Here is a 15,406-nt window from a genome sequence, read left to right on the forward strand (position 1 = left end):
TTATAGTGCATTCCAACAATTGTGTTTGTCACGTTTGCCAACATTTTAAAATTCGTGGAGGAAACTCACAATGCACAGTAATGGAAGATATATGCTCTTAATACCACAATAATATTCATTCTTTTCTCATAACCAGAAAGCAACGTCTGTGTATCACGGATTTACTTATATTACACTTAAAAAGCCCTTTGGCTTCGGTACCCTCAAAGTTCCATCACTTTGTTCAGACAAATTGTATAGCACAGCATGTACATTAACTAGAAAACTGTCTAGAGGAAGGCCATAAAATTACCTGGTCTTCAAAGTCAAATTCTGTATAAGCAGTATCTCCAGAATCCATAATTAGACTGCAATCAAGTTCAGTTGGTCCTAAAATAGGAAACAAAAATAGACTTCAGAAATGGATTGGAAATTTTCACTTCATGTGATGGAATGCTATAATATTTCCAATTGTCCATATGTATGCAAAAACTGTGATCCAAGGAACAATTCACATGTGTTAGTGTGCCCGGGTGAATGGCATTGCATTTACAAAGACTTCTAAGCATCCATACAAGCTACCACAAATCTTAATAAGGAATGGTTATAATAAATGGTGAATTTTTTTGGCTAGATTGCAAACTTATTGGACGGGGTGTTCTGCGTGCCATGACTTGCATTTGTAAAATTGCCACGGGGATCTTGGCTCAGGGGAGAATACAAACCACGTTTAGGAAAGAGAAAGGGAATACTGACTAATTGGTGATTAGCAGATAAGGATCCTGGAGTGATGTTGACGGGGAACCAAAGCAGCATGCCAGTTGTGGGGGATCCATGACCCACAAGGGAGGGTGCCAAGGGGATGGGAACGGTCTTTTTTCAGTGATAGGACAAGAGGTAATGGGCACAAACTTGAACATAGAAAGTTCCATCTTAACATGAGGAGGAACTTTTTTACTTTGAGGGTGACAGAGCGCTGGAACAGGCTGCCCAGAGAGGTGGTGGAGTCTCCCACACTGGAGACATTCAAAACCCGCCTGGATGCCGTCCTGTGCAACCTGTTGTAGGTGACCCTGCTCTGGCAGGGGGTTGGACTAGATGATCTCCAGAGGTCCCTTCCAACCCTGACCATTCTGCGATTCTGTGATTCCAGTAGCAACAGTCCCCATTCCTATCCTACCCCTTTCTAAGGCAACATTGTGGCTCTGCCCCTTCTCCCTGTCATCCTTCTGTGGCAGGATCAGCAAGTCATGCAGCCTCTTGCACTTGGGATACTGAGAAGCCTTGACCTGGCTGAGCTTTACAGTTTAGCTTCAGCTGAACTGCTGAAGGTGCAGAATAACAGAAACTTGGCCTGGTATTCAAGAAGTCATGTATGGGGGTAGTTATTGGTAACACTAATCATCTTCTTATATAAACATAGGAAGAGTGTAGCATGGATATCATGTTCATATTCTGGCATTATCACCCCATTCAGATTATCTCACTCCTGGGCAATGAGGAAGAAAACAGTCTCATGCGCCCTCCAGATGGTGCAGACCTAAACCAAATCCTGCACGTATTCAACACACATTAAAATGTCAATAGGCATCTGACTATAGGAGTATTTTTCTCAGCATTATTAAAATGAGAATAACAAAAATACTGTAATGACATACATCTAAAAATTGTAACCAGCCAGTAGCCACAGGTGGGTCCAATCACTGTCCATGTGGGGAGCAACAGGTAACACCAGGGGAAGTATAAAGTGTGTTTTGTTTTGTGCACTCTTGTCCCCAGTCAGACAAGATCACTGATGAAAAAGAGAAAACAACTCCCTCCCTTCTGGGTTACAGGCGTCTCTACTTGGTAGGATGTTCCTGCAAGCACTGGCATTGAGGATATATAGTTTTAAGACCACTGCTGACCTTGAGTTGTTTTCTCACCGTTAGAGATGTTTGTATGGGTGTTTGTCTGTAACAAGCACTATCAATAACAGATTTTGCAGTTCAATTTGTGCCAGATGCATTTATGTATTATCTGCTTTTGTTTGCTTTTAAAGTTTACATAGTAATAATCTATGTAGGTGGTGAACTAAACATCACTAAGAGAGAGAACAGAGGAGAGGAACTGGATGTCATGATGACTAAAACCATAACTGCTTGGTAGGGATGAGGATTCCAGGGTGTCTTAATTTGCAATCCATATTACAATTGCTGCCAAATTCATCTTTGATGTAACTCTTTGGACTATGTAAGAGACACCAGGGAAATACTTGGGTCTACCATCTGCTGGTGTTTTTGTTCCCTGCCCCCCTGCCCTCTCAATGTTCATGTATACCTTTTCAGATTGCTATCAAAAAAAGAACAGAAAGGAATTACATCTTGCTACCATAGAATGTCACATGTCTATACGCAGCATGTTCTCTGGTATATATATATATTATGGTCTTTTGAAAATACCCGTCTGTAAAAGATATATGCAACCAAACAGATTTAAAACTGCTGAGAGAATCTTCATTTTTTGATTTATTTTACACAGCTGACATCTCACTCTCAACATTGTGTCATTGTTGATAATATAATTTAACTAAGCTTCAGCCGTCACCAGCACTGGCCTACCTTGACACATCAATCACTTTTAAAGGCACTTGTGCGCAAGTATTTGATTAACTGTCACTTAATGACCAAGAGCAGTATGTATCCTTAGCTAGAAATGTTAATATGAAATGTGATGCCACAAGCTGAAATGTAAAGGTCAGGCTGAAAATGAATACCCATGCACAATATATCTTAAGTGATAAAAGCTATAATGGTTATACAATTTTAATACGGTCAAGCATCTTAAGGCCTTTTTTCTTGAACTAGGACACCAGTTTCCTTGGGGAAGCATAGCTCCTTTCCAGGGTATATTCAGGGAAGGCCAGGAAAATTGAAAATGTCTTTTCTTTCTTGGTTCAATGAAAACTAAGCAAACCCATAACCATCTATCACTGAACAGTATACAGACTTCTCTACCCTTCTCAAATTGCCTAAAGACAAACCTACCAGAAATGAATTAAAGCAAATGGCTACTCCCAGGACAAGACAAAGTAATGAGGGGACATATAAGAGTATTTATGATATCCCTGGTGCAGTATGAATAAGCATGAGTAGTTTGCTATCCACCAGCTCAGTTTGTTGTTGGAGTGAGCATATTTTGCTGAGTTTGGACTAAATCTTGCTAAACAGGTCTTCTAGGGGAGGACAACAGGCTCGCTAACTAATCACTAGTACACGTGGAAGCAGAAGTGTAGCAGATAGCCACTTTGCAAGATACTGGGAGTCTGTAATCCTGGTGGCAGGCAAAGCTACTGACAAGGCTAAAGCCAAGGGCAGTGTTAGAAAGAGTGGATAATTAAAAACTCAGCTCAGGTTTTCTAAGTTGAAGTTTCAATCAATCAGCAACATTTTATGTAAAATTTGTGGCAATGTTCAGCTATCATAGGAGAAACACATAACGTTGGCTTAAGGAAAAGAGGAGGATTGGTTAAAGCGTTTGGAAGTAAACTAGCCCCGCTGCTTTCAATGAGTCTGCAGGCTGCACATCTCATGCTCTGACAACAAAACAGCTGATCATAAGTAAGTTTCATTGCCTTTTCTGAGTTGCATTGTTTTTCCTTTGATAAGCTGGGACACTAAGAACTAGGCTATAAAAAAAAAAGATACTTGTTTACCATTAGGAGGAAAGTCTTACAGTATGAATTGTCCTAACTCCTTTTGAAGGGATGCCCCATTCCACCAGATAACGTCAACTCTTGATTAACTTAGAGCCTTCATGTGCTTGTATGAACCTGTTGCAAATGATCCGAGTAACTATCCATTTCAAAAAGGGAAACTCAACACTTAAAATGAATTAGGAAAATGCACGAAAGCTCTACTGCCATGAAGAAATAGCTTGCAAGCACCCGATCTGAAAAGGTACCCTTATTACTTAAGATATGCTTCCTCCATTTCAGATCACGCATAAAGTTGAGTTGAGGGAAACCTGGTCATTTTTATGCACCCATTTTTTTCCCTAAGAAAAACACAGAGAGGATTTTATTAGGTAGAGTACTGCACAATTAAAAAATAAATCCGTTAGAAGTTTTTATTAAATCCCTGTTAACTGAATAATCAGCTCTCCAGGGAGGAGAAGACTGCTGAAAAAAGAAACAGCAGATCAGCTAGATGCATTCCCTTTTTTTGCTAGGCTTTGTATCTTGACACTGACAGCATCATTCATAGAGATTTGTCTTGCTAGGAACCCAAGGGGATCCAATGACACAGCACTGAGGGACAAGTCGAATTAATGGGTAGCTGCGGTTGTACAAGGGTGTGCTGTCAGGAGCCTACCCCTGCCAGGTCTGACAGTCAGGGAGAATGACTCCCCTGCCCCAGGAGGGGTGTGGGGCTGTGCTCAGTTGCTTCCTTCACCATGAGGCTGTACTTTTAAATTTTAGGCTGTATTTTATATATTGTTTGCTGTTCATGAGCTGAATTGCACAGGATTGGTCATTGAAAGCTGAGAGGGTATGGCTGTTAAGGGCAGGTGTGTGATTCCTACTGCAGAAATGCAACCCAGAACCCAGGGGCACCATGGCCATAAATGTCTGGTCCTGTAAAACATTTCAGCGTTCTGAGCCTGGGAGTGTGTCACTTTCCCTGAAAGTGTGCTCATCCTTAAGTTTTCAGGAATACAAATGTCAAGCACTGCTTTTTCACAGTTCACTAAATTCATTTATACAATGAAACTAAATTGTACTGATCTGTCTAAATTTATCTGCAGTTGATTTAACTTCCCACTACAAGGTAGCTATACCCCATCATGTGAGTTTATTAAGTCTGCTCCTTGGACTGTTTGTGTTTTGGCAAATCAGCTAATGTATTTCCAATGCTTGCTTAAATCCATTACTTATTTCAAATCCTAGTAGCAGTTCTATTCAATATGGTTCATTGGCTCAAATATGCCCATACTCATATTTTAACAACTATAGTATTTGAGCTGTTCAACACTGACTGTCACAAAAGTAATCTAAGACTATCCTGTGAAACATGTTGCTTCTCTTAATAGCATATTTAAGCTCAATAAAATAAAAATGTCTTTTTATGTTATGGAAAATGGTCTGAAGCACTGTCTAATAACTCAATACATGTTGCATATAAGCACTTGGGCAAGACAAATGTTTAGAAGATAAATTTCAAGTGGAATATAACAGAAATAATTTACGGAAGGACTGATTAGCATTAGAATGATTACATTTTAATTTTGCTCTCAGCATGCAGCTTCTAATAGAAATTTTATTGCAACCTTACACTGTTGAGTGTCATGACAGGTTGTTGCTCTTAGCAACAGACAATATGTCGTAGAAGGCAATGATGAGAAAATCATATTTTAATCTATAAAAATATTCAGTTGTTTCCTTTCACCATATATCGTTACACAGTTGATTACAACTGGGTTTTACAGGTATAACATATGAATTAGATTGACGTGGAGGCATGAAAATAGAAATACTATGTTTATGTTAGCCACGAGGAACCAAAATATGTTGCAATACCACTAATAAGATTAAAAGACAAAAACTGAGACCAAGACAATGCTGGAATTGCGACCTCTAAAAGTTAAATATCTGGTCTTATAGGATCTCTAGAAATCCTATTTCAAATCTCCTTACTATTATTGGTGCTCAGGTTAGGCACCAATCAGATGATTGTGGCATGGCACAACTTCTGATAAAGCTCATGGCTCTACAATTATTTTGCTGAGGAATTTATTAAGTAGCTCAGACTTTCAAGGAACTGACTGGAACTCATCCAGAATCACAACCAATTTGTGCAAATTGTTTAACTTTTGTCAATCTGTTTGCCACTTCTTTCTTCTTCTTGCTATTCAGTACTTAGCTCATTTAATTAGGAAATCCACAAGTAATTATCGATAACAATGATATACAGTGGGAATGCCATTTTAGGTTTGTAATCAATCTCTTGCCTCTAGGAATAAGGCTAAGCACAAAAGAGGTAAGCATGACACTTAACAGAGAAAGCTAGTAGTCTTTGTTCTTGTGTACATCTTATCTTGAAGATGGCCACTAGAAACCTGGACTTTAGCTAATGCACTTTTTAACATCCTCAACCTCACCCCCACCCCCTCCCACCTTGATAATTCATCTTTACCTCATTTTGAACATTATCAAAACTACCCTTATGGGTGGGTTTTGTAGGTCAGCTAGCTTGGAATCCCCTTTCAAATCTTTAAAATACGACCTAATCTTTCTGTCTGAAGCACTGCTCCTTGCAAATATCTCGCTAGTAGAAAAAAGTAATCCCCCCTTTGTCAAAAAGAGATAATAGATATACCACTACCACTAGACTTCATTGTGCTTCACCAATTCCTCCTTCCTTGGCAGCCCCCAGATGATTGTTCATGATTACAAATAACTGAAGCTACCCTGTCTGCCAACTTATGGCAGGTGAGTTTTCCTTCAACAGAGGAGATCAGATACACTATTTTCTCTACTATACATATCTAATCTTAATTTTAGTAAAGCTAGTCAATTTTACAGGAAAATATTTCACCTAGAATTTTCTTTTTCTTTTTGTGTGCTGCTTCATAAGACATTTATGACATCATCTACCTATATAACCCTCATGGTCTATTTTGAAAGCAGCCAGAGACACTATCTGTAAAAAGAAAAAGCTGTGAAGTTACCAAGGAACATTTCCCCTCAAGCAAAATACTTCTGACAGATGTTATGGACTTTCAGTGCTTTGACTTTTAGCTTCAATACTTTTGCAGTCCTTTGTCTCTCAAAGGGTTTTTCTTTGAAGACATTCAAGCCTCAGGAAGCACAAATAATAAATATATAAATAAATAAACCCCCCAAACACGACTTCTATTCACACACAGTTTCAGAATTAGTACCAATTATTAGGGAGGAAGTATGATCATTAATCTCACAGGACTGTTTTTCTGGTGAACACTGAGGTATCATCTGGAACTGAAACAGGTAGCTGACAACTGGAAACAATCAACATATAAAGTTTTTGTATTAATGATATAGTTGTTTAGTGGACTGTCCATACTGTTTTAAGGTGAGTTGTAGATAAACAAGATGTTAAGTGAGTTGTATGAAATTTCCAAGTGTAAAGAGATTTTTTTTGCCTTTGGTTGTGCAAATGTTTGAAGTCGGTCAAGACTTTGCTACAGTACATACATCCATACTTGAGGAATATGAAAAAGGCATCCCACCAATATCAAATGAAGTACAAAATGTGGTTCTTTAAATCTTACATTAACTCACCTGCTGCAGCCTCTTTGTTTGCAAATAGTTTACTGTCAACTGCCGAACTTATGTCAAAGAACACTTCTTCTTCATCTCTGTCTGCATCAAACTATGTTAAAAAAAAACAAGTTGAAAAAGTTGGCAATAAAGACACTGCTTACTACTTGGCTGCACATCAACATATAACATGACCTCTCACCCCAAGCCTTCTTGATAGGAACCTTTCTGTTTTATTGTGTGCTGTCCAGTGCTTTAGGTATGAATCACTTTAATTTTGACTGAAAACTAAACTAATTTTGTAAACCATTTTGCCTATTTTTAATAGCTTGTGAGGAACAGAAGCTGCAGTAAAACTGACTTACTGTCAGAGAATGAAGTTTCAAAGCAGAAAGTAAAACTAGTAATGCATATTACTTTTTCAGCTATTGGATGGTTGAAAAAAATGACCGTGTAGAGACCAGAAATGTGATTACTTTATTGTCACTTCTTTTCAGGGATTAGCAAAATTAATGATTTAATTTGCAAGTGAACAATATTCAGCAACTTCTGAACTGTCTGAAACCAATTTTTGTGACACGTATGTGTGTACGATTTCATCAAGTAATTTCATCAAGTAGTTGATCAAAATTCTCAGGAAATAGTAAAGTCTCCTATTATACAGAAAAGAAAGCTTTCCTTGCTCTCACACTAGCAGAAAGTGTATTGGCTCAGTAAGAAATTAATAAAATCAGGAAAGCAAAGGTCCTTAAAAATGGCAAATAATTAATTTCTTACCATTTAAAACTTTTTTCATTTATTCTATTTTTTGCCTGAATTCTGATACTGATTCTCTGAAAATTTTTCTCATCTCTGTCTGACAGGTTCTTTTTACAACCATGTGACATGCTTGACAGTGATTTTTCTTATCATACTTATCAAGCTTCACTAATTTAGATCATCACTTATTGAGGCTTTCTTTGGAAAAAAATGGACATTTTATTACTGGTGGTCTGGATTTTTTCTTATTTCTTGAGTTGAGGCCAGGTGCACACTATGGAAAAAGGGAATACTGTAACCTCAAGTTACAGGAGCAAGCAATTAATGGTCACATCAGATGGCTGTCATTCAGTGAATGCCCCCCTGTATAAGAGTCACTATTTTCAATCATTCTGTATCTTCAGTGTAACATGGTTTAAGATGCAGAATGAACCCCATGGCGAAAAGCATGACACTAGCGATTGCAAGCTCATGAACTTCAGTGGGCTCTTTCTTCCAAGTTCAAGACTGTTAAGCACCTTTTCAAATGTCTTGCCAATACCTGCCTGTCTCATGGTAAAAATAATAGGCAAGGAAAAGCCTTGGAGAGAGAAGTTCAAACCCTACTAGGAACTTTACTGCAGAAGCTAACACTTATAGAGATGAAGTTGTTTTCCAAATTTCTCTCTCAGAATATAGCATGATACTTAATGAGTTAATTTTAGAAAGATACTGAACTGCTTGTCTAACACCCACCATCGCAAAATTAGTATCACTCTTTTCATTATGCCTTATGATGACTTATGTATTATCTATATTACTTAAGCTCTTCTGTCACTGGTAACGAAATTTGCTTTCTTATGGAATTTTGCATCGGTACCTCAAGGTAAACTCAGAGGCAAATATCAGCCCAAGAACAATTATTTAGACTGGCAGATGTCAGAAATAGTTCAAAAACAGGGAAAGAACATCAAAGAAACAAAGAATGATTCTACAAACTGGGTCTGTGTGAACAAAAGAAAATGGAATCTTGTGGGAGGCCAGAGTGCACTAGAGAGAGGTAACCATTGTAGAAAGTTTGCTGCCAACAAGCTTAACTCTCAACACCTGTCTGAGTGCTCAAATCTTAATTGGTATTAGTCCTGTTTTAAATCTTTAAGGTCTTAATATTTAGCTTCATGCTTAGCTCAGCCCTAGAATTCTTTTCTGTCACAGATGAGCCTAATATAATTATCAATACATGGAGTTTTCAAACTGGTTCTTGAAATTGAGTTTCTGGCTCTGACCCTGAGGACCACTCAGAAATTCAGCCTGTGATACAGCACAGTTATCCATCTGTCTGGGCAGAAATTTATCTATTCTTGAGGAGTTCTTTTGCCTTTTGGTGCTAATCAAAACTCAATTAAAAAAAAATTTTTATTTATAGAGCAGAAATTTGTTTCTATTTACCTATTATTACCTATTTACAGCTTAACTTGTGTCAAAACTAAGGCTTGTGGAAGAACAGGTCTTAAATGATGCTATTGGGCTACTGTTGGGCAATTTATTACCATGCACAAAGAGCAGCTTTGGAATTTCCTTTTTGATAAGTAAAGAGTATTTAACTCTGTGAATTCTTCTGCACTGGTCTGTCTTCAAGGGGAGTGTGGGGATAGGCTTTACTTCTGGTGCTTCTCAGCAAAAGATGTACGCGTTTCATTAGATATGCTAGGGAAGACATATCATATAATACGATATTTGTGGGTATGTGTATGCATAAAAACCAGTAAATTGTAATCAGGTTGTGTCTGATCATTACTGTGTAGGTCACACCACACTTGGAGAGATGACAGGCTCGCTTTCTCATTAGTAGCATTCCTCTGAGTAATCCAGTTTACCATGAAAAAACACACGATCAATCTCAAAACGTTCTGAAGGTTCCAAGAATTTGAAACATCGACTTCCCCCATTCAAAGAACACCAGCTGTGCTTCAGCATTCTGAAAAATCTGGGCTTTGTAATGAAAGCCTATATTGTCATCCAAAGAAAACCAATTATTTGAAGCTTGCACATAGACTCAGCGTTCCCCTCACAAAATGAGAACTGTAATACCCTGAGCCACAGGAAGGCAAGGTAGCTTTCACAGAGAAAATATTTTTGAAAGAAACTAAGTAACTGTGTGAGATCTGTACTTCATTGAATTGCTAAACATTTTAAAATGCAATCCTTTGATAATTATTGGAGGTTTGAACAAAACATAAAAGGTACTCAAACAACCCTATTCACAAAGAATAAACAGCAGTAAAACTTGTACTTTCAGCAGAACATGTCTAAATCAATAGGTTGCTTTCCCTACTGAAAACAAATCCCTATTTGCTTCAAAACATAGCTCTTTGCAACTAAATTATCTACTGGTATCTTTATGGATGTCTCAGTTCAATTACAGTCAAGGCCTATGTTTAATAGAAATATAATTTTATTAAACATGCCGCTGAAATAATTTGCAATACGCAAGACACATTAACCTTATTGTTATCTGAATTGATAAAATCTTTACCAGTGATGCAGGAAAAAGCAAAGTATCTCCTCCTTGTGAGGTCAGTGGGGTTTGAGGTCTGAACTCACTCTACAGTGTTTCTCTCAATGAGACGCTAACGGAGCTTTTGTACTTCGCCATCTCTGTTTTGTGGGGGAGGACCTCGGAGGACAAGAGAATCACATTTCTTTTTTTAGAAACCAGCCTAAATCTCAGAGCCAAGAAAGGTTTCACAAACCTTTCTGAAGTACATTTGGGGGCTGTACTTGGTAAGAATCTCATAAAGTCCTTCCCCTGCCCAACACACATGTGGAAGCTGTGGGACAGCTATCTCCACATCACTTCTATGAGTGGTCCTACTTCCAAGATTTATATCCCTGTGATGAAGGAAAGCACAAGAGGCTATTTCCTACCTTCTTTCTCCTCAGTCATTTCAATAATGGTGTTTTTGTGGGAGGAAGAGGTAATACAGCATCATTTGGGAGGATGTGGATTTACCACGCCCACACAGTGTAGTTTATCTCAGTTTCAGGTGAACATTGTTGGAGTGGAGGATTTGATGCTGGCACAGCATTATATGTAAAATTGATGGAAAATATTTTCTAGATCTTCTGCTTCATAAATATTTTTTCTAGGCAAAGCAGGTTGTACTTGCTGCTCTCAGACAGAAAATGATTACTGTTTCTAAATAAGTTAGAAATAAAGTTAGAAATGGAGAAAGGCTAATAAAACCCCAAACAAATAGGTGTAATTAAATAGTATTTGCAACAGTAGATGAAAATATCCTCTATTTTAGAGCATGATGGCTGTCAATGAAAAGAAAATAAACCGTGTCCAAATTAAAATAACAACATTGGGCTAATTGCTCTTTAGCTATATTCCCATTCACCTCAAAATCAAATAGGATTACAGGAACTGGATGATGAATGCTCTCTTTGCTCTCTTTGCAGTCAGACTCCAACAATAACTACAATTCATAGATGTCTCAGTGTTTTCTTAATCATTGAAATATATATTATGTCACTTGAAATGCCTAAAGTATTGTACATCTAAAGGTACAGGTGATCTGATGATCAGACCCACTTGCTGCAAGCAAGATGGTATTCATAGGTGCTCTTTTGACCTCTTGGTCTTGCTTCAGTAGGAAGTTATTTGTCGCTGGTCTTCAAGAGCAGGAGTGAGTACAGAGTGCTAAGCCTCTAACCATTGCAGTCAGTGGTCAGAAAAAACCCCCCGAGTTGCTTTGAGTTGTTCTTTCAAGCCACATCCTCAGGTACAGACCTTTCTGTGGCGTTTGACTTATCTCTGGCTGTGGAAAGCAGGCCATCAGACCTTTAGACATATAAATAGGGAGATAGGGGATTTTTTTTTTTTCTCAGACAAAGCAAATTCTGAAGGGAGATTTATAGTGAACAATTAAGTGAACAGGAGTTGGGTTGTGCTGCTTAGTCAGAGGGTCTAATTATATGTATGAACAGGAATGCTGAACATAAGATAAGTGATAACAACATCGTGGTGCTTGGTGCAGGGGTGATAGCTCCTGAATGCTCAGTGCAGTGCTAGCATCCAGAGCTGATAAACTGGAGGGACTTCCAGATTGGCTATGAGAATGATTACTTGACTACTATGTCTAATAAGGGAATAATGAGGGCTGAGAACAGAGAAGGCTGAAAAATGAATCTGTTTCCTGTACCTTTCCACGGGTAAGAAAAATTTTAGAAGTTGTTATTATCTACAGCAGACAAAACTGTAAGATGCAAGGATGAAGAGCAAGTGGGACAAATTCAGAATTGAAGCAAGTAGCAAATTTATTCTGATGCCAGATTCTTTACTGCTTAATTAATCATAATTGGCAATGGATTCCCCATGATTTGAAAATTTTAAAGATTGTTCCTAAAAAGGAAAGTAGTAATACATTCAAATTCAAATAGGAATGAATTCAGAAAAGACTGAAGTCTAAAAATTGCTCTACATAGTAGCCATAGCTAACACTTCTGGCTGTATAATCCATTAACCAGCTATACGTGGAGGTGAAGCACAATCATTGTTCAGGAAGTGCATAAATCATCCATGTATTATCACCTGCAACAGAGGAATAATTTCTTTTTAAATAAAAGAAAAAGGAGGGTAAGCCACAAAAAAGAGGACATGGCTTCTTGTAGCACAGTTATCCCATGCTTTTAAGAGATACATAGTTTAGAGGTCAGATTGTACCACTGTCCTTGAAGTGTTGGTATTTTTTGGTTGAAGAGTCAACAATCCTTTAGCTAGTAACATAAAGAGATTCATAAGATTGAGCAAGTTATAATGATTTTCAGGTGGCGGTGGCTACAACTGTGACAAGAACTCACTATTTTTATTCAGACTAGTTTAGGCAAGGGTTTGCTCCTGAAGGAGTGAAAACAAATGAGGACTAGTTTTATTTTACCCTTGGTAGTACTAAAAGGTGAAGTGAGATACACATTTGAGTGTCTCGGTGCTGCTTTATGATTTTCAGACACCCACATAGAAATCTCTTTATTATTGTTCTTCCACCCCTAGTTTGCTTCTCATAATAATTACAAGCTAATTGACTTGTGCAGTTACTTCTAGAGAACTGTGAAAAAAGGAAAAGAAAAAAATCAGCAAATGGGAAAACAGTAAAGAAGTATGTGAGAAAGAATATGTAAGGTAGGATTATAACCATTGGGAAGGGTAGACAAGAAAAAAGTGCTGAAGTCTTGTATAGGCAAAATAATAAGCAGAGGAGCCGAGGAATGAAGCTGGAATGTGCAGACTGGGAGCTCAGGGAACATCTCCCTATTATAAAGGACTTTTTATGATAGTCTTAAAAAAAACAAAACCAAAAAAACCTCGAACATGCCACAAAATGTGGGAGAGGGGACATAGAGGAGAGATATTTCTCTGTAATCCATTCTCTAGTTTTAATATGTTCTGTCTTTTATATCAAATACTCCAAAATCTCAGATTGATTTTTCTATTATATTGTATCATGTACAGAAGAAAAGCTACAACTGAAATTACACTAGAGTTCACCAATAATTTCTAAAAAGTTATGCAATTAGCAGAGGTCATAAATTGGTATCAGACAAATTTAGAAAAGAAACTGAACTGGAGATTTTATCACCATTATTAAAATCCTAAGGAATACTCTGGGTTAAGTAAAATAAACCACTTAACACCTTATTTTTTACCACAGGAGGTCCACAGAGGATTCACATATCATTGCAGAGTCCCCTTACTTCTACCATTACAGTTTCTCAAGTTCCACTTGTCATTTGAGAGTCTATAGCTATGAGTGCTACTTGTAAACAAGCATGAGGGTGAACGCTCACCAGCCCTGAGAGGAGCTGACAGTTCTGTAGGGGCTTCTGCTAGCTTTTGTATACTCCGAACTCATTTACTCAAAATAGGTGCAATTTGAAGCCACTAACTACATAACTTTTTAACACATTAGGTGCGTAGACAGAATCTAGTATGGTAAGAAAAAATAAAATTAAATCGTCAATAACGTCTTCCAGTAACATCAGTGAGAATTGAAATGACCCTCAAAAAGAGTAAATACACAGTTACAACGGAAACCATCAGCTAATTTAAATGCCTTATACCACAAAATGTGAAAATACAAACATGCACACCCATGCACACAGGCAGATCAAACCTGCTCTGCTCCTCAAAGAGAAGGACCCTGAATAGATTCTTGCATTTTGTTATACCTCATATGAAATGCAAAAATTTTGTCAGATTCTGGCCCATTCCCACATTAGTACGAAAGAGGATATCTTGGGACACTTGTAGTTCAGTTGCTAATCACCTCCCTTTTCTATTAATTTAGCAGTACATAAACAATGCAATTACTACAAAAGAGAGGCTTTGGGTTTATTTGTTCTTAAAGTGATTTTCTGTTATTTCATGCTAAACTCAAGAACTTAGTGCCATGGCGCACAAGTGTGGAGATGTTCTGACAGTTTAATTCCCTTCACAGTAAAACTCTGTTAAGTCAGCATCCATACTTGTAATACGGAACAGTATGACACCAAGTAAATGGTATGTCTTATCTGAAGAAACAATTAACAGTAAGCAGAAGTAATAGCCTGTCTTTGCAGGTTTATGTGGAGTAATAGCTTTTGATAGGAAGAAGGAGGAAGAAGTCCTATCTTTATGCTGTGATCATGTTGAGCAACACTCTGACTTATATCAGTTTTCAGCTGTTAAAAATGAGTGCCTCGGGCAATGTGGTGGCGAGAGCTGATGGGAAAGACACCATGCAATTATGGGCCCTTGTAGAGCAGAAAATGGGGAAATTGAAGGAGAGCTAGATTTGATTGGGGGTGAGGGGAGAAATCAATAATTTGGTTGTATGGTAGGTAGAAAATTAATGAACTGGAGGAAAAGCAATTACCTGATTGGTAGGGAAGCTGATGGAGGCAGAGAGTGGTGCCACAGAGTGGTTTTGGAACATACATACTTTTCATAATACTTAGTTGCAAACCTTTCTGTCTAGGCAGATATTTAAGAGCACTGGCTGGTTGATTTTTTTCCCAATAAGGATATTCATCTGGATGGCTGGTGACTGTTATGTGGAAAGCAAATATATTGCTGTTTTATTTCTGAAAACATTTTTGCATCATGTTTTCCATTTCCTCAGAGGGGCTCTGAGCTTCCAATACGTTTTGTGCTCCACTATATTCGTACTCTTCGACATTTTTAAGCTGAAGTCAGTTTAACATAGGCAGTAATAAACAATTAAAAATGTTTCAGCAATTTCTCTACACTACTATGACCCCTACAATAAATACTCTATTTCTCTCTGAAGTTGTCATCAGCAATCAGAACTGAATTAGGGAGTATATGCATTAGCTCACACAATATTTAAGGGATATGATTTGTGTGTG

The 15,406-nt window shown here is 37.8% G+C and overlaps 1 protein-coding gene across 1 annotated transcript in view; it reads right to left on the reverse strand.

The window, feature by feature from the left end:
• AK5 (adenylate kinase 5) overlaps nucleotides 1-15,406 on the reverse strand; it is a 96,223-nt gene that overhangs the window by 41,637 nt on the left and 39,180 nt on the right. The window contains exons 6-7 of the mRNA XM_082484482.1: nucleotides 7,280-7,370; nucleotides 293-369 (exon numbers count right to left, since the gene is read on the reverse strand). Coding sequence (XP_082340608.1) covers nucleotides 293-369; nucleotides 7,280-7,370 — 168 coding nt within the window. The remainder of the gene's footprint in view (nucleotides 1-292; nucleotides 370-7,279; nucleotides 7,371-15,406) is intronic.

This window comes from Vanellus vanellus (assembly GCF_965231255.1).
Source record: "Vanellus vanellus genome assembly, chromosome: 5".
NCBI classification, from domain to species: domain Eukaryota; kingdom Metazoa; phylum Chordata; class Aves; order Charadriiformes; family Charadriidae; genus Vanellus; species Vanellus vanellus.